Source organism: Nannobrachium achirus (assembly GCF_963921795.1).
Source record: "Nannobrachium achirus genome assembly, chromosome: 20".
NCBI classification, from domain to species: domain Eukaryota; kingdom Metazoa; phylum Chordata; class Actinopteri; order Myctophiformes; family Myctophidae; genus Nannobrachium; species Nannobrachium achirus.
The window spans coordinates 26,491,247-26,511,429 of NC_137827.1; the positions used below are offsets into that span (position 1 = coordinate 26,491,247).

At 41.7% G+C, this 20,183-nt stretch overlaps 1 protein-coding gene across 1 annotated transcript in view; it reads right to left on the reverse strand.

Annotated features, from left to right (window-relative positions):
* stac (SH3 and cysteine rich domain) overlaps positions 1–20,183 on the reverse strand; it is a gene marked incomplete at both ends in the record, with an annotated part of 39,357 nt that overhangs the window by 18,126 nt on the left and 1,048 nt on the right. The window contains 3 exons of the mRNA XM_080750155.1: positions 2,836–2,975; positions 13,582–13,756; positions 14,208–14,363. Coding sequence (XP_080606281.1) covers positions 2,836–2,975; positions 13,582–13,756; positions 14,208–14,363 — 471 coding nt within the window. The remainder of the gene's footprint in view (positions 1–2,835; positions 2,976–13,581; positions 13,757–14,207; positions 14,364–20,183) is intronic.

Below are 20,183 nucleotides of genomic sequence, written 5' to 3' on the forward strand. Positions count from 1 at the left end.
AGGTTTCTGATTCATTTCACTGCACTGCCCTTTTATTCACATATTATCTGTTTTATTTTATTTGTATTTCCTATTTTCTCAATTCAAAAATGTACTGTATGTAAATGTACTTTTATAATGTGTTTCACACTTTGTTTTAATGCTTTTAATGTTTTGAGTAAAAGCACTTTGAATTAACACAAATGTGCTATACACATAAACTTGCCATCTCCATCTGTTTGTTTACGTTTGGCATGATAAACGGTCGGTCTAATCTGCATCCCTAATAGCTCCTGATTAATTCTCCATCTGCAACACTCACAAAGAGTAGGCCAAAATAAGCAACCCTTGAGCTGTTTGAGCTCCTCTCAAGAGCAGAGATGTCAAGCATTCAGGGGGAAATTCATTAAGGAAAGGCTTAAAAATGATTGTGCTTTAATGAACAACATCACCTATTTGTTGCATGGCCTTTCATCCACCACACAATGATGTGATCATTTAACACTAGTTGCATTTGAGAAATACAAACCAACTCTTTGTCATCTAATAATGTTCGTTGTTGATACAGTAAATTACATTTTACCTTTACAGAATTATTTCAAATAGCCCAAACTGTTCTGTAGCTTATAATTTGTCTATGTACAGTATATGTAGCCTATATGTCTGGTCCCTGTCTGTTTTTATTCATGCCCAAAATCAAATTGTCTTTGTGGATTAATCAAGTTTTATTGACTAATACAACTGCATTGTATCAGATGGGATTAAATAGCTGAGACAAAATTAATGTCACGTTCAACCTGAGTCATATTTTGAGATTTGAAACTTACATAGGTTATATAGATACATTTTGAGACTTTTAATAAAATAGGAGGTCTCTTTTTGTCTAAGGTTCTCAGGCCAAGAGAAACAAGCACGGATGTAGTGTCCATGTTTAGAGCGACCCTAATTTAGAGCAGTACTCCACTGGGAAATTTTCCATTTTTATGTGTGACCCCTCAACCTCATTTTCCACTCCTGAAAGCTGATCCTATCACCAACGAAGGCTCATCCTTAAAGCATTATATGTAGAGAAAAAAAAACAACTAACAAACCTCTAAAGAGGGGAAAGCATTTGTCTCGCTGTGTCTCGTGCCCCATGTGGAGTTTCAGGGTTTAAGTTTAAATATAGACAAATTATCTCAATGAAATCAAAGGTTACAGTGGATGAGAAAAGCCATTCCAACTCACCCTGAAAACAAACAATCCCCAGGAATGCTCCTACAGTACTGTATATGAAGGATGGCTATGCAAAGGTTTCCCACAAAATTTGTATCACCACGATTATGAAAAAACTAAAATCCCCCCTTCCAAAAAAAGAAAGAAAAAAAAATATATAATGCTCTCCCTCCTTCCATGTGGGACATATCGAGTGACGTAAGCATGATTTGTACTTAGCTGCAAATAGCTGATCTACAAGCTATTTGCGGTGCGCAACACTGGCATGCAGTTGCGTATAACTCTGGCTTAAACAGTCCCAGTTCAATAATGATTGTCAGTGTCCAGGACTGCGATGGAAGATGGGAAAATGACGAATGCTTCTTGGCACGGGCCTTTGTGAGCACCCCCAACCCCACCCACCGCACGCACGCACGCGCGCGCACGCACGCACGCACGCACACGCACACGCACACACACACACACACACACACACACACACACACACACACACACACACACACACACACAACCCCCGTGGACCAATACCAGAACCAAAATGGTCTCATTATGATGCAGCCCCACAGATGGGGAGAGAAGAAAAGACATGAAGAAATGGTACACACAACTCACAAATCATTGCCAAATAACAAATCATGGGCCCCACAGGCGTGATCTGAATAGACAACCTTATGTATGACATTGATTTAATTATGGTAACGACAGCATACAATTCAGTCATTTTTTTGTCATTGTACTTCTCTCTCCTTGAACTGTATGAACACAGTGGTTTAATAATCCATCATTTGATTATTATTCTGCCTTTGTGCATGCCTTTGTATTAACAAATCCTTACAACAGCAGCAGGCTATCTTGCGTCATAGGAAGCAGAAAATGTAAGGATGGGATGAGATGATTGCGCTCAAGTGCAGCATGACGCATCTCTGATCATGATCAAAGGTATGAATGACAGCTTCAACAGTGAAAGAGTATGAACAGTAAACTGGACCTGAGTTGGCGCTGTACTTGGACCTACACCAAATCTCTTTGACAAAATATTTTGTCTAATGTTCCCCACAGAATATGGATGCTGGGGATCAACCCTGACAGCACAGCGACATAGCGCCGATGCTTACTTCCCTCTGTAACAATGTAGGCGCTATGTAGCGTCGGGAGCGTTTGCTCATTGAGAAGATGCATTTGCGACGTCGCTTGCCGATGCTGCGCGAGCGATGAGCTAAATTGGCAAGCAACGTCGCAAATGCATCTTCCCAATGAGCAAACACTCCTGGCGCTATAGCGCCTACATTGTTACAGAGGGAAATAGGCATTGGCGCTAAGTCGCTGTGCTGTCTGGGAAGTAGTTAAGCCTGATTTATACTTAGTTGCATGCTGCACACCTAAAATAGCAGATCTAGTAGCGTGACACGTTGTGAGCTTGTAGATCTGCTATTTTTGATGATTGACACAATGCACAATCAAGTATACCTCTAGCTTTATATTGACAGTGATTGATGGCTGGAACCCTAATAGGACATTGTCATAACGCTGTGTTTCCGACAGCAGATGTAGCAGAATACATGATGAATCTGTGACCTCGTCTATCCAATTTAAAGTTGATGTTTTTTTTTACAGAGATAGAGATAGTGATCCTGCTCTTACCAGTTTGCCCATGCAACGCTGCTGCATATATAGTACTCCACTCTCGCACTTGTGGTGGAGGCTCATCTTGCAGGCTTTGCATCGCAGGCCATGCTTAGCTGTGTTCCCCGCCAGAAAAACCACATGCTTAGCCGTGGTACCTGAAAGACAAATACATGCGCGCGCACACACACACACACACACACACACACACACACACACACACACACACACACACACACACACACACACACACACACACACACACACATCATGGTCAAGTTCTCTTTTCTAAAAGGTAACATCAGTCATGTCACAGTTGGAGGATGAAGGACAGATCTCATTACTGGCTGTAATAACTCCAGGAGAAAGCCTTCTTTGCGCTAAAGAAGTTAATCTAAAGGCGTAGTAACCGGAAATCTCGCGATATGCTAGAATCTCGCCTGAACTCTCTGGAAAGTAAACACAGCCCGTTTCTCCTGTGGGTCAATATGTGGTGGACTAAAAACGCTTCGGCTGGTCTCAGGGAACTATAAAGAGATGATTCATGAAGAAAAAAGTAACTTTGGAAAGGCCAAAATTAGCGCTTTAGGCTGAGTTACATTTTGCCCCATTTTAGCTGACTTTTATGACTTATGACACTTTCTATGCCCAGAATGCCCACCCAAGATTTCTATCTACATATTGATGAATGCATGCACGAAGTGTCTGTTAGTAACCTATTTTTGGAAATGTCCGATTTGTTTAACAAATGAAACCATATTTTATACATTTATTTTTAATTGCTTGAATGCTATTGATCTACCAGCACACAAGACAATGCATCTTTGCAATATGTTGTGACCTTGTAGATTAGCTTCAGTATGTTCTCTATTTTTGGGAATTTGTGTTTTTGTGTCATTTGTGAACATTTTCACCTATGACCTCAGGGTTAAATTGGCTTGAGTATGTTTGAGATCACCTGTAGTATTTTACTTCCTGTAAAATACATTATTAATTACTGAGTACATTTCACTACATTTGACTGCATCTTTCACCAAAGGCAGAGAAAAGGAAAGAGAAAGTTTTACAGCATCCCTAAAATATTGTGACACTTTTAATTAAGTTGTACTAACCCAACTGCAATTGTATTGCTAGCCTAACTACTCAAAACAAAAACGTATTAAATGACAATTGGAGCTCACGTACAGTATTTTCCGGACTATAAGACGCACCGGACTATAAGGCGCACTGTCAATGAATGGTCTATTTTCGAACTGTTTTCATATATAAGGCGCACCGGACTATAAGGCGCACATAATAGACGCTACCGTTGCGTTATGCATCCAACAGATGAAGCTGTGCTAAAGGGAATGTCAATGAATGATCCATATATAAGGCGCACTGGACTATAAGGCGCACTGTAGTTTTTTGAAAAAATTAAAGGCTTTTAAGTGCGCCTTATAGTCCGGAAAATACGGGTAATCCAATATTCTTCCTAATCATAAAGCATATTTTACAGTTAACCTTCAAACCAACCTCCATTCCCATCCAGCTCTTCACTAGGCCCTGCTACAGAATGACGTCTACAGCACACTGTCTGTCTGCTGCACCCCACACATACCCAATGAAAAATGACTCATTGACGATGCATTAAATTAAGATTAATCAACTTTGTTTGCCAACTCAATTCATGAAACAGCAAGCAGTTTGTGTGCGTGGGCCCACACGCGTGTGTATATACGCGCGTGCTTGGGTGGGTGTGTGCGTGCATGCGACCGTGCGTGTGTGTAAATGTAAAATGATCAACAGGGAGTAATCGCTCAAGACAGACTCTGATAGATATCAGATGAAGAGGAACAAACAAAGAGGGTGTTCCCTTTTACTTGATGATGGATAGCCAGACTGAACAGGGAGAGACAGACGGAGCCACAGATGGAGTAAAGAAAAGGGTCTTAAGAGAAAATGAGGAAGGAAGTGTTGTTTTGGGTGGAGAGGTGAGGAGAAGTAATGAGAAAGAGGTTGTCGAGGAGGGAGGAGGACCCACACACTGCTGAGAACAGATGTTCTGCTCCATCTTCTTGTCTCCCTGCCAGCTGACTCCGGTTTCTAATGAGAGGATCCCTGATTAGTGTGTGTGTGTGTGTGTGTGTGTGTGTGTGTGTGTGTGTGTGTGTGTGTGTGTGTGTGTGTGTGTGTGTGTGTGCAGGGGTGTCGCACCAAATTCTGGGCCCTGGGTACTTTAACTATTGAAAAATAGCAGATATACAAGCTCTACAAGCTCGCAGCGCGGTTTTTGAAAAATCATGAGTCTTTGAATATTCCAAATCCTTCTAAGGTTTTTTGAAAAACCTATGTTTCTATGTCAGTGGTGCTCAAACATGTTCATGTGAAGGACCCCCAAAATTATACGTCTTTGGCCACAGACCCCCATCTGAAAATATTTAGTTCCAGGGTGTGTGAGTGTGTGCGTGCGTGCGTGTGCATGTGCAGAGTGCCTGCGTGTGCATGTGCAGAGTGCCTGCGTACAGCACCTTGGTGCGGAGGGAGGGAAGGTAAAACTATATAAAATCCAGTTATTTGATGACCAATTTATATTTGGATGCGCATCGTGTCTCGCACAGAAAATAGCTGATCAACAAACTCAAGACAGGCCACAGCACAACATGTAGTGAGCTTGTAAATCGGCTATTTTTGGTGTGCGACACCGGCACGCAACAAAAATCATGTCAGTCAATCTTGCCATGTTTGCATGAAGAATGTTGTATAAATTGGATGTTCAGATAAATGTATTTTTAAATATTCAAACGATTAAAATGTGAATAATGTCAAGCTCTCCTGAATACCTGTTACAAGTTTATCTATTTTGATGTAAACCATTAAAACGATGCTGCAACAGTTCATTACTGTGTACGCTCCAGAGCACACCTGTGTGTAATTAAGACTAATTATCACCGTGGCTCTCTGAGCTTAAATATATAATTTATGAAGCGTTAATGCTAAAGCCAAGCAATAGGTTTCAAATGACTACAGATCTGAGATCAGTGCCGCTGATATTTCCTTAGTCCAGTGAACAGTTTTGTACAAGTCTCTGTAGAGAAACTTTGTAGAAAAAGGCGTTTTTGTGTGACAGGCTGAAAATAATCATGCCACACTGCAATACAGTCATGTTACCAATTAGCATTAAACAGATGTTTACAAACAACAATGGCGTGCAGTTTGGCGGTGTTAGTGATTAGAAGCAGGGTTACCTCATACCAGTGTTGTCATTAGTTGTAGTCAGTCAGCTGTGTGTTTCCAGCTCGTCATTGATTAATCAATGTGCACATGCCATGCTCTGGCACACAATCTTTGTGTGCATGTGAAAATGCGGGCATGAAAAGGACTCATTGATCCCTTTCTGTCAGTGGACATGCAAACGCAGTGTGTGTGTAATTAGTTTTTTAGTTTATCTATTTTTCTGAGACGCATTAATATACAGTAGCTTTGCATGTCTATCTACATTATGTTGTCAAGCTCCCCAATTTAGGGAAAGAAATATTTGTTACAGAATAAATTGTGAGTGAGTAGTCTGTCAGTGTGTCAGTCTGTCATAGAGCAGCGTTATTTTGAAAAAAGAAAATAATTCTAACAGGTGATGTGCAAAATAATACATACAGTGATTAGTGTCAAGATGAGGTTAAGCAGGAGGGGAGAGGTGATACTGTGATGTAATTAAATGTGAAATAAAACATGACACCAGATCCGTGAACAAGACAGCAAACATGAGATGGCGTGCACTCTGCCACTCTCAGGCACAAATCTCCTTGTGGGTAATCTGGGTGTTCTAGTAGCCAGAGGGGAAATAAATCTGTGCATGCTGAGCACACGTGCTGTAACATGAACTTCTTTCCAATGGCATGCTAAAATGTCAGGAACCTGAAACTTGTATAGCTTAACTGAGCCTGAGCCTGGCACAGAACAAGTGTGTTAATGATATTGTGAGAGAAACCAGAGACGCAACGCAGATCTGTAAACCACAGTGGTGGATCAAAGATCACAACGACAGCAACAGTGGCAACAGCAACAATGTAAACCACGGACAACAGTAAGCCACAGTTGATCCGGTTGTGGTATAGAATTTTAGGCCAAGCTAAATCAGGTCAACAGGAATCATTGTTCAGTAGACTATATGTCAATCACATGAACCCAATAACCCCTATTCTCTGCAAACAGCCACTGTCCTTCAAGATGTGGTGTTGACAGAACAGACATAGCCCTGGAGAACGCAAGTCAACACATAGGATTTAAATGGCTAACAGGCAAAGCTCTGTCAATTAAGTCCTTTCCCAGCTCTCAGGCTGGGCCACTGGACATTGGCAAGGGGGCAAAACGCAAAAGACACTCCATGTCAATCTATTGTTGATTGCGGTTGTTTGAGACGGCTCATTCCAATTTCAAATAACATGACAGCACAATGAGAAGAGTTAAATGGCCTCTAGAATTGGGTAGGAAACATTGTGACTGAGCAGGAAGCCAAAAGCGTCTCACAATGCCCCCTCCACCCCCAATAATGACTGGGTCAGTTGGCCCATGTGTTTGTCTGTTCAAATGACAGAGTGGGCCGTGAGCGCTTGCGCGTGCATACACATGCATTTGTGTAAGTGTGTATGGCTGTGTTTGATTGCTTGACCTCGACCCTGACCATTACAGTACACTATAAAACGAGGGTTAATTTAACTTTAAGTGTATACTATAAATGGACCGTTTCGGGTCCCTTTGGTTCCATTTGTACACTTGCAGAGTTAAATGAACACCCAGGATTTAGCTGTTTGTAGTTTATAAGGGTATGGTCACACTAGCAGCCTTTAGGCACCAACTTTTCACATTAAAACCCTATGGGAAATGACCAAAAGGGCCCTGGTCAGAACCTTTTGTGAACCACTTCTGAGCTTCTGAACACTGGAACACCCCAATTACAGCCTTGAGGTTGGCTAATCAGCAGCTTCGGGTTATGCCAAAAACCAGCCAGCAAAAAAGAGGTGACCAATCCTTTGAGATAGCTGCCCCAAGGCTCTGGAATAGCTTTCCCCTTCATATAAGTGGTGCCCAGTCACTGAAGGCTTTTAAAGCATTATTAATAAAGACTCACTTTTGTCTATGGCTTTAAACTCTAGTTGTATTAATGGCTGTGGTTTATTTATTTTTCCACATATTTTCTGTAAAGCATTTTTTTTTAACTATAAATAAAGTTTGAGTTGAGTTGAGTCCAATCACTGTACACAACTGCAGAGCAGCTTGTCCAAGCTGATAGTCTTTCAGAAGACTAGGCACAGAGTACATCCCATCACAATTACAGACCTCAACTGTGCAGATGACATTGCCCTAGTCTCTGGCACAGCAGAGGAAGAGGAAGGAAGAGAACTACTGTATTTCTGGCAACAGAAAAGGAGTGCAGGAAGATAGGCCTCAAGGTCGATGCCAAGAAAACAAAAGTAATGGCATTTAACACGGAGGACAAAACATTGCCATTGCCAAAGGGATGGTACTCGAGGTAGTCGACATCGAAAGATTCAGAGGGCACTTGCCTGGAATGCCTTGCATGGGATAAGAGAGTGTGGAAATCTGAGAGATGACCTCAAGAGGCGGCTGTTTATGGCTACAGCGTAGATATTAGTCTGTAATCTCTGTATGGAACCTGCCTTTCCAAGGGGCAGATTAAAAAAATGCCTCTGGTGATAAAGCTACCACATATTTGCATAATGGTGCCTGATTGGTCCCTCAAAACTTCGGAGGGAGTGATATCCAATCAAGGGCATCTTTTTGTATTATTATAATTTTTTTGCAATGGCAGATTTGTCTTGTTTCCAGGCTAAGTCAGTACTGCTGTACGGGGCAGAGATACATAGGCTCACAGCACAGGCCCTGGATGGAGTCTACTCAGAAATTATACTAATGTCACATAGGCCACGGAAAAGGTCAGAGAGAAGCTCAAGACCCTGAAGCTAGACAGGAGGGTGTGGAGAGCAGCGATTCACAAGTCCGAGTTGGTGTCGGCTAGTCCGCGCTCTCGCATTGCTCAATGGTCTTTCATCGCCCTGCTGTCAGTGACAGAGGCACCCACACCTAACTACCACCAGCCTCCCTCTTTACTCTAGCCTAGTTCCAGACCCTGAATCGCTAGCCACACCCCTTAAAATGTTTTGTTTGGCGATTCAGGTCTAGAATCGCTCTCATTGAGGAGGCCTGCCTTGGTTGAAAATCCGATCGGCGAATCAGCGTCTTGTGATCAGCGTGGGTGGGGGTTTCCCAGAACTCATGTGGTTTTCAAGTACACCAGCGCCGCCGCCGCCGTACCGTACCGCGCATCGCGTCGCGGTAAAATGCGGTAAATTGCGGTAAAATGCGATCGTATCGATCTCGCTATGAAACACCAGTAGCAGGCATGTTATGTTGTGTTTGATTACTAGTTCGTAGTGCTCCTATTCTGACTGTTTCTTTGGTTAGCAAGTAGCACTAGCAAGCAACAGGCTAGCCACTAGCCAGCCAGTCATGTGTTGGTCGGTGAACCAATCGCTGAAGACTGCCTCTTTTTGGCAACGCCCATCCCTGCAATCGCCCTGGGGGGAAGCGAGTTCAGACTGAATAATGAAGTGAAACGAAATGTCAATTCAGGCTGAGTGTCAGGCTATCTTTACTCCTCTTCTGCCTAACAAGAACAGTATATCAAACCTATTGTTACTTATTATATATAATAATAATATATTTGATAGATTCATGGTGGAGTTGTATTTTCTTAGTGGCACTATGGCAGGCCTATTCATGTATCGCAATTAATACGCAAGTTGTGATCCAGCAGCGTGAGCTCCAGGTGACTCAAATCAGCAGCCAGGCCTGGCCTGAAAGGCGGAAGAGGAGAAACACAGAGACCTCTGAGCTCATCTCTGGCAGCTTGTCTATAAAAGATCAACACATTTTAGGTGTATTGATCTTGATTAGAAATATTCCATATTGATTCATTTCTCATCTACAACTAGTTTAAAACTTTGTTTTCATTATTGTGTATGTTCCAGAATTGAAGTCTGTTTCAGTTGATTGTGCGACTGCCTGTCTCCCTTATTCTCCTTCTTTTGTCTTTTCCTTTTTAGCAGAAAATGTGCTTTCTCTTCATAATAAAGGAGGCTAGTGTGAACATACCCTAACTGAGGAGAAGTACAGTAACTGAGGAGAAGTGAATGGCAGCACTCAGTTGCTCCCTCTGGCAGCTGCTCTTTTAGCTCTGCTTCCATTAATGCCTATCTTTCCTTCTCATCACAGTAATAAGCCTGGACAGCAGCCAGATACGTCACACCATCTCATTTTGTCACACTTACTTTTCTCCCTTCTTGCTTTTGTACTGTCTTAAAGTTATACCATGTAACTTTTTTTATAAAACAAATCTTAAAATTGTCCTAACTGTTAAATCGCTAAAGTTTTAGAACCCCCACTCCGTTATTTTCAGCTTCTAAAGCCTTCTCTTTATATGTTTTCTATGATCCCTACCGGGGACCGGTTTTCGCGGAAATATCACACTACCGGCCAATCACATCGAGGGTTATACACTGCCGGCCAATCACAGCGCATCTTGAAGTGGGGTCGCTATGGCGGCCATATTTGTAGTCGCCCGTGTGTCTCTATACTCAAAAGGTAATCTCGCCTACCAGGCAGGGTGAAGTAGTCCGTTTCTCCGGAATGCCTGAACGCACAGGAACCAGGGACCCCTCTAAAGATAGATCTCGGCGAGGTGGAGGCAGACGCGGGGGTGTGAAGGTACGAAAAACGGCCGCGGACGCGACCGCGGTTTGCTATAGGGCTACTGACCACTAGTTGAGCATCTTACACAGTATAGCTTTAATGTCTCCCTCATTTGACATTCTGTTCCCAGACTTCCCACACAATACACCTCACTCTTCCTCATTTCCTCCTGTGTAAATGACCTTTGTCAATAGCGAAAGCAGTTCTCCTCCTCTTCGTCCCTGTTCCACATCTCCCCTTCAAAACATTATCCTGAGCAGCTGTCTTTGGTTTGTAATAAAAAAAAAAAAAATTTAAAACACAAAATACAAAAATAACAACAAATAGCTAAATTACACTACAGACAGGCAGGTTTTCCACAAAGCAGCAGGATCTCAGATTAGATCAGTTAGGTCAGTCTAACTTAATTATGATTACGTTTGGGGTCAATCAAACTGGCCATATTTATCTCTGGGGTTTATCTTTTTCTTTGGAGGAGGTGAGTCAGGGGACCTTTATTTAGATAGGAGGAGATTGTAGATAGACAGGAAACAAAGGGCAGACATCCACTTCTTGACAGTTGTTCTCTGTAATAATGTCATATATTGTTGCATATTCCATCAACGTAAAGTTAGAGAAATATGGTATGAAGAATAATCCTATGAGTTCTTTCTGTAGAATTGTGTAGCAATGCTTCAATATTATTCATCCATGGGCAAAGGATTATTTTAAGATGAATTCATCATCTTTTCAGTTCTGCTCTTAAATTATATTTCACCTCCCATCAACCAAAGATACGGTTCCAATTGATTCTCCAGCACATTCATTAGACATTAATTTAATAGGCCAATTGCAATGTGGGGTTGCAATCAATAACACGGCATCACTATAAAAAATACAATCTTTAACATAACAATCCATAAATGCATCAGCTTTAAAGCTTCTAGGGGAAAAAAATAATGTTGATTGCTAAACAGCTTTTATGACAATGGTAATTGTATTGAAGGAATTACCATCAGACAGAGGGTCTGATGAGAAACAATGTTCCAGACATTCTTTCCCTTACAAATAGTCAGTTCAGCTGAATGCACTGGAAAAGATCCTCTTAGATGTATCCAGTGTCTCAATTATACTGTACTAAAGGAATATGTGTATACCCGCAGGTAAATGTGAATAAGTTCAGCACTCTATAAGATTGTGACAAATTAAGTTAGCTTAGCCTTCATCTCTGATGAATGAGTCAGAATACACAATAATCTAATAGGGCTTTTTCATTATGGATGAGTCATTAATTTTGTGGAGACTTTTATGAAGTGAATGATCCAACTGTAGGTGCAAGGTGGGTGTTAAGCATTAATAATCTAGCGGTCCTTTGTAATATTAGCATATTGCTACTTCATACATATGGCTGCTTCGTTATAATGGATTGTGTACCAGAGTTAACACCAAAACTGGATATTTTAGTACACACACACACACACACACACACACACACACACACACACACACACACACACACACACACACACACACACACACACACACACACACACACACACACACAAACACACACACACACACACACACACACACACACACACACACACACACACACACACACACATACACACTGTAAATGTTTTATATTTATATTTATATGGTGTCATCATACATGATGATACCCTGGCCCTTGGCAGGGAGGAGACAATGGGTTCAATCACAGACCTCGACTATGCAGATTCCATTGCCCTAGTCTCGGACACAGCAGAGACAGGAAGCTAACTACTACTGGCAGTGGAAATGGAGTGCAGTAAGATCGGCCTCAAGCTCAATGCCAAGAAAACAAAAGTAACTGCATTCAACAGGGAGGACAGAGCCATTGCTACTGCCAGCAGGACGTAGTGGAGGACTTATAATGTCGGTGCCTGGACTGCTTCGTCAGAACAGGATCTGAAGGGCTGGAGGGCACTTGCCTGAAATGCCTTGTATGGGAGATGACTAGGGCTGTCACGATTATGACATTTTACATGACAATTAATTGTCACTCAAATAATTGCGATTAACGATTTAATTGTGTATTTCTGTTTGGCTTGTAGGTTTTGAAGTTGCACATGGCAGATATGACACATAACCTAAATATACAAAGACATTACTGACATATTTGACAACTTTCTACAAGCTCACAACGCGTCACATCTTTTCAATGCCTGATTCTTTTGTCAGCCAACTGATGAGCTGTCGGAGGACTGCAGCGCAATTGGTATTGGTATTGGTAATTTGGAAAATGCAAGACTTCAGCTTAGGTGCATTTATTTTTTTATTATTCTTCTACATCAGGCTGCTAACACGTTTCGCTCTGATGAAAGCCAGAGCCCATATCAGAGTGTAGGTCAGAATGGCCTGCTTCAATGTGGGAGTCAGTCACTTGAAGCCTCCCCAGTCCGCCAACCTGTCTATTTGACGATTCCTCCTTCTAGAATGGTTGACTGCTTTTTGCATCAGGTCAAGTGACTCTTTATTCTGAGTTCAATACGTGAATGTGTTGAGTTGAAAGCCCAATGACTGCCACTGGATACTATAAAGTGCAGAAGATAATAAATCATATGCAAAACATAATTGTGAAATTAATAAAAAATCTACTTTAAAAGTGGCCGTCTAGGAACCGAAAGGTTCCTGTTTCTGCTCTTGATGGGAAGTTTGGCTCCACTGTCAATGTGTGAGTGTGAATGGGTGAATGCACACTGTAAGATGCCTTGGATAGAGAGAAATACAGGCCATTTCTAGAAATGCAGACTATTCCCTGAGGCCCTGTTTATACTCCAGTAATACCATGTTCGTTAGTAAGCCTGTAAACTCAGATTAATTAAAGGTTGATTAACGCTAAAGTCTGTTTCAACACCAGTCACCTAGGCAGCTTCCTGTGCATTTATAGAACTGTTTTGTCGATTAAAGTGATTCTGACTCACATTGCATCTATCACATGCTGTGTTCCCCGACGACAGAAAAAGGAGGGAGTCAGGGGTCATCATACCATACCTACGATCATGTGGTTGCAGACGTCACAGAAGGTGGGCTTCTTGAAGATGTGCTCCATGAAGCAGTGGCCTGCTGAGTCGAGCTGGAACGCGTTGCGTGCTGGGGAGCGTGATGAGGATGGCGGGGCAGAGGGTATAGCTGGAGGCACCGGAGGGATGGAGTGGGGGGGCGCCATCTAGGGTTGTCACGATCATGAAATATTAGATTATTTTGTCGTACAAATAATTGTGATTTAACTGTGATTTTGGCATTGAACATATAAATACAAATTGCATTTATGTTTGCCTTTTAGGATTTGTAAACAAAAATCCCACAGGGCAGATATATCAAATAAATATACGCAGAGATGACTGACAACAAATTTCCTCAGAGATTAATAAAGTATATATCTATCAATGACCGGTACCAATAATCAAAATAAATAATGTAGGCTACCAAAATAGGCCATACATTTTACTTTAAAAATTAAATAAAAAAACATAACATGCCGCATTGTAAAGCCTATCAGCTATTTTAGCTATTTTTCAACAGATTAATTTATAAAGATGAATTATTCCGACAATTATGCGAAATACTTGAGATTATCTAAAATAATTGTGACGGAATTGTGACAGGCTTAGCGCCATCCTGACCGTGCTGAGATGCCCTGTGCTGCTACTGCTGCCATCGTGGAGCAGCTCTGTCTTGTTGTCGTTGCTACTTCGGAAGAAGTTGTCAGCACTCTTGCTGCGGACAGTCTTGGTCTTGGTCTTGAAGGAAAGGGATCGCTTGAGCCTCTGCAACTTAAAGAGAGGGAGATGAGAGAGGGAGGAGAAGGAGAGAGGAGGCAAAAAGAAAGGAAAAAAGGACATAATGCCAGTGTGCAGAAAGGACAGAAAGTGAGATTGAGAGACAAAAAAGGAGAAAGTGGATTGTGAGTGCATCAGTTTAATAACTCTGCAGAATAACTAACTTCATATTAAATGGCATTGGCAGAAAGTTGGATATGTAACAATTGCACTATTGTGCGATTATCATAAAAAGGCCTCTACTTCCCTTCCCGCTTTCAGTCGTAAGGCATTCTGGTATATGCAGTTTCTTAACCCATTATGACCTGAGGCCGATTGTACAAATGCCTTCTAAATAGTAGTTCTCACTCAGATTTTTCAAAACTGTTAAAAAAATAGCAGATGTACAAGCTTGCAGCTCGGCATGAAGTGATGCACTGTGAGCTTGTCTGCTATTTTTTAATAGCCAATTCAAAAATCTAAAATGACACGGTTTTAGTGGGTTAATTTAGGTAATGTCAATTTCCTCATTCAGTCCTTTGTTTCCAGCCAGTTCTTGTTGAATCGGGTTGCGGTTTCCCAACCGAAGGGAAACTGCAACTCTATACGAGGCCCCCTCCTGTTTTGTGTTTTCCCTTTCCACTAAATACAGTATCTTATAGCTGCTGTTTTCGCCAAATATTACTCTCAAAATAGGGACGCTATACATAGTGTTAAATTACACTCGGATGGCCATCGAAAAGACCATTGCTAGGGGCAACCTCTCATTTCTCAGTGGAAAGCTTTAGAGTTCCCCCACCTTGAGAGGTAATGCCATTTCCAAGGTTAGGGTGATGCATCATTTCAACACTATTTATAAACACACCGTGTTGCCGTCTCTGACCACAGCCTCTATTCATCTCATTAGGGTCCTCTTTTACACAAATGCTATTTATAAAGCTGCACGAATGGTGACAGCCTCATTTAGCCTCCATATGAGGACCTCCTCTTCAACAATGTAATCCACTTTTTCCCCCCCATACTTCCCAGTATAGTAACACATTCAAGACTACGTTGCTATAATTTTACAGGGCTGGTTTCTGTTCAGTCCAGTGTCTGGCGATGCAATATTAAAGAACATATCTATATGTGTTGGAGGGATGAGTGGAGAAAGGGTGACTAATCATCCATTCTGTCACATAACATAGAAGTGGCAGTGGCTCAGGAGGAACAGCAGCCATCTTGGAATCAGAAGGTCCCTGGTTCAATCCCTGGCTCAATCCATCAAGCGTGTCAAAGTGTCCTTGAGCATGACACTTAACCCCTAACTGCTCCCAATGAGCAGTTTTGGTGCCTAGCATGGTTTCCTATGCCATCAGTGCTATGAATACACATCTCAATACACATACACATAGAATACATATCTCTGTGCCCAGTGGCACACAGGCACACTCACACTTATTATGGCAGTACATTTGGAAGCATGTTTCTGTGATGACGATGATTAATTGATCTTGCTGGTCAATCTGAAAACAATCAATTAGGAGTCGGACAACTACCACCCACACAGAGGATTCCACACGCACGCACGCACGCACGCACGCACGGCACCGCACGCACGCACGCACGCACGCACGCACGCACGCACGCACGCACGCACGCACGCACGCACGCACGCACGCACGCACGCACGCACACACACACACACACACACACACACACACACACACACACACACACACACACACACTTGGCCTCTCACAGCTCTTTCACCGTATATGTGGCCTCAGGAAGGGAAGAAATACATTCTGCTATTGGTCATTCCGATACACTTGCCAGGCCACATACCATATAACTATTATTTTTATGTTTTATGTGTTGCTGTCATATTATGTATATCTAATACAGTAAAAGTATTCTATATATTAAAAAGAAATTACTGTCTGGAGAGAAATCAGATAAAAGTTTAAGAGAATGAGATACAGTTCATGCACTTAAGAGCTCATGCTGTTGATGGTATTATATATCTATCACATGAGTTTTACCCAGCCAAATGGAGAGACTTCTACTCAATAAGATAATTAGTGTTAATTTAATTCAGAGAGGTTACCATAAAGCATGAGAATAAGGGTAGGCTAATGCAAAACAGCTAGGCTTACTTTGTTTATATTCTTAGAATATATTATTATTTACTGGATAAAAAAATGAAACAGGCAAGAGTTTCTTCAAAAACTACTTCTGTATATTAGGCAACAATGTGAGTTATAAATGTGATATTAGCCTATATCAGTTAGTGATGTTATTTTATAATAAAAGCTGTGATGTGAGACAACTTTTATCTTTATGTACAGTAGGCTACATGCAGGAATACTGTTATGATGAATTTAAATTGGCAGTATACGCCACAGATCGCAGACGAGTAGATCACTCTAGCTCACCTTGCGCTTCAAGAAATACATTCGTATATTAGGCAACAATGTGAGTTATAAATGTGATATTAGCCTATATCAGTTAGTGATGTTATTTTATAATAAAAGCTGTCATGTGAGACAACTTTTATCTTTATGTAGGCTACATGCAGGAATACTGTTATGATGACTTTAAATTGGCGGTATACGCCACAGATCGCAGACGAGTAGATCACTCTCTCACCTTGCGCTTCAAGAAATCCATTTGTATATTAGGCAACAATGTGAGTTATAAATGTGATATTAGCCTATATCAGATAGTGATGTTATTTTATAATAAAAGCTGTCATGTGAGACAACTTTTATCTTTATGTAGGCTACATGCAGGAATACTGTTATGATGAATTTAAATTGGCAGTATACGCCACAGATCGCAGACGAGTAGATCACTCTCTCACCTTGCGCTTCTGCTGCTGTGGAAGAGAAACAAAATCCTCAGCGTTAAGCCAGATTTATATTTGGTTGCGCGCCGGTGTTGCGTGCTGAAAATAGCCCATACAAGCTCATTTTGAGCTGCTTGTAGATCTGATATTTGTGTTGGTGACACCATCATACAACGGAGAAGTACATTTATACTGAGGATTCTGCAGTTCAAACAGTATATAGTGGCACCGTTAACAGCATAACGGCAGGGACCCTTATCAAGGGTCATTCCTACCGGGCAAGATAAAGATAAAGATAAAAAATATCTTTCTCAATTGAAGTGGATGGGAGTGGATGGTAGCGTCCAGTGTAGACACTACCATCCACTATCTTTATCTTGCCTGGTGGGAATGAACCTTTGAAGGTTTTTTGGGAGGGGTTTGTTAAAAAGTTAATGCTCTATATTCCGATAGAAATCATTGCTATAGTGTTTGTTCAGTAGCAGGGATATCCGGTCTCTCCAGGTCTTAAAAACAGAAAATATGCATTTTCAGATGGGTTGCCCTTTTCAGCCATTCGGGAGAGAGTACTCATTTATCAGCTTCAATGTTAGTGTTACAGCTCCAGTTGTGTCATCACTTCCAATTTGACCTGTTTACCGTGTATCCTGTATGAGTTCTCTCTCCTGCTTGGAGAAAATTGGCATCCTGAGATTCCCGACATTGCTCGACTCGACTGCTATCAAAATATAGAGAGATATACCGGTAACACTTATTACTGCACCTTTAACTTTACATACTTATTGTATTTTTTCTGACTGACAACTTGTGTCATCAGTACAAAATGACAAAAACGTACATTCTTGCTTTTTTTTTTACTTGCTCTCTGAGGTCAGCTGTTGGGAATACCCCAAGATATTGAAAGCAGAGGTTACTTGCCAGATGCTTTACAATTGAGGGAAATGTCAGCCGGGTGGGTCATTAAAATAGTGCCTAATATTGCAGTGTCACGGTAAGTGCACGGGAGTGTAATATCGTCACGGTCGCGCAGAAACCTAACATATCTCCAAGTTTCATATTTGTACCTTTGTTTTCGCTGCTTCAACATACAGTACAAGACTGTTGCACAAAACTAGTGAAAATAGCAGATCTACAAGCACACAACACTTGCGGTGCTGCCACACAAAACTAGTGAAAATAGCACATCTACAAGCACACAACGCCTCGCGGTGCGAGGCGCTGTGTGCTTGTAGATTGGCTATTTTCACTATTTCAAAAATGATAAATAGCCTACAAAACGGTTTTGGACATACAAGGTTTCCACTTGACAACAACTAGTTAGTCAATTAACGCCCTTCTTGATCACACAACAGTGTCACACAAAAGCATCAAAAGTAGCAGATCCACAAGCTCGAAAAGTGACGCTTCTTGAGCTTGTAGATCTGCTACTTTTGATGCTTTTGAATTTGAATCCTGAAAAGTAACAGTTTTGGACATGTGAGGTTCCCCACCCAACAGAGATGATATAAACCTTTAACCAGCTAAAAAGATTGAGACCTATAAGTCTCTTTTAAAACAAGACAAACGGTATTTTAATTTGCACAACTGAACTGATCACGGATAATTGATATAATCATGTAGGCTAGAGATTAATACATTTCCGTCAGCTTTTTGATGGTTGTGGTTTTAAGACTTTTAACCACTAAGCACTATTGTGTATATGCTGTAGGATGGCGAGTAGTGTTGTGTCTACATTAAGCTCACAGCCTGTCACGAATGCAATGCGTTGTCAGCTTGTAGATCTAATATTTTTCCACACTGACATTTTTTTAGAATCTTTTAACATTTCCGCTTATAATGACATGCCCAAAATAGGGAGGCTAGGGTGAAAGTGGTTGTAAGGTCAGCAAGGTCTAATCTGTCTTGCTGCCTTGAGGAGAGCAAGAGAAAGTAACATTATAGCTGTAAACCCCTCAACAACCATGATTAATAGCACCGTAGTTCACTGGTAATTGTATTGCTGTGTATGTGGGCGATGAGTGAGTGACCCACATAAATGGCACAACACCATAAAATGCCTGTAGCAAACCTGGAACTCTTGATCATGTTCTCGTAATTGTTTCCACCAACTGATGATTAATTGAATATATCGAGGGCTTGGAGCGCAAAGGGCCTATGTGACATTTTTGGCGAAAATGACTTTTTTACATCATTTTAAAGGTCTCTGCGAACTCTATCAGATGGTGAAAATCTTACGGAATAATATTTTTTACTTTTTGAAATAAAGCCTAAAAACCAAAAAGGCTCATGTGAAACCCTTCAGTTGAACTTGGAGCGTAAAAGGCTTTAGTGCACGTGTAGTATACCAAACCAGACACACTGTGGCCCTAATAGGCACCAAAATTTGGCACAAACACTGTTCAGGAGCCTGCCATGACAATAGTCACACCAGGGGCCTTGTGTGGCCCCCAGGGACCACATTAGGGCCCCTGGTGGCCCCTGGGTGCCACAGGGGAACAGAGATACAGAGATACAGAGATTTCTTGCCAGAACTGCTCTGATCCACACCAAAAAAAGATTAATCAGGGGTCTGCATTCAGAGTGGCCACACCAGAGGCCATGTGTGGCCCCCAGGTACAAAATCAAGGCCCCCAGGGGCCCCTGGATGCCACAGTTGCACCGTTGGTCCACTCTGCACCAAACGTGGCATAAACACTGTTCAGGGGTTTGCCACGACAAAAGTCACACAAGGGGCCACATTAGGGGCCCCCAGGGGCCTTTGGGTGCCACAGGCGCACTGTTGCCCCATTACACACCAAACTTGTCACAAACACTGTCCAGGGGTCTGCCCTGAGAATAGTCACACCAGGGGCTCAATAGCCTACCATAAACCGGTAATCTTAAACAAGGAAAAAAAAGAATTGAAGACGTTCTGCTTTTCCACCTCTATTAGGTTATTATGAACAAACTATAGCCTACTAATTAAGACTACTTGAGTAGGCTACAAGATATAGCTACTGAAAATG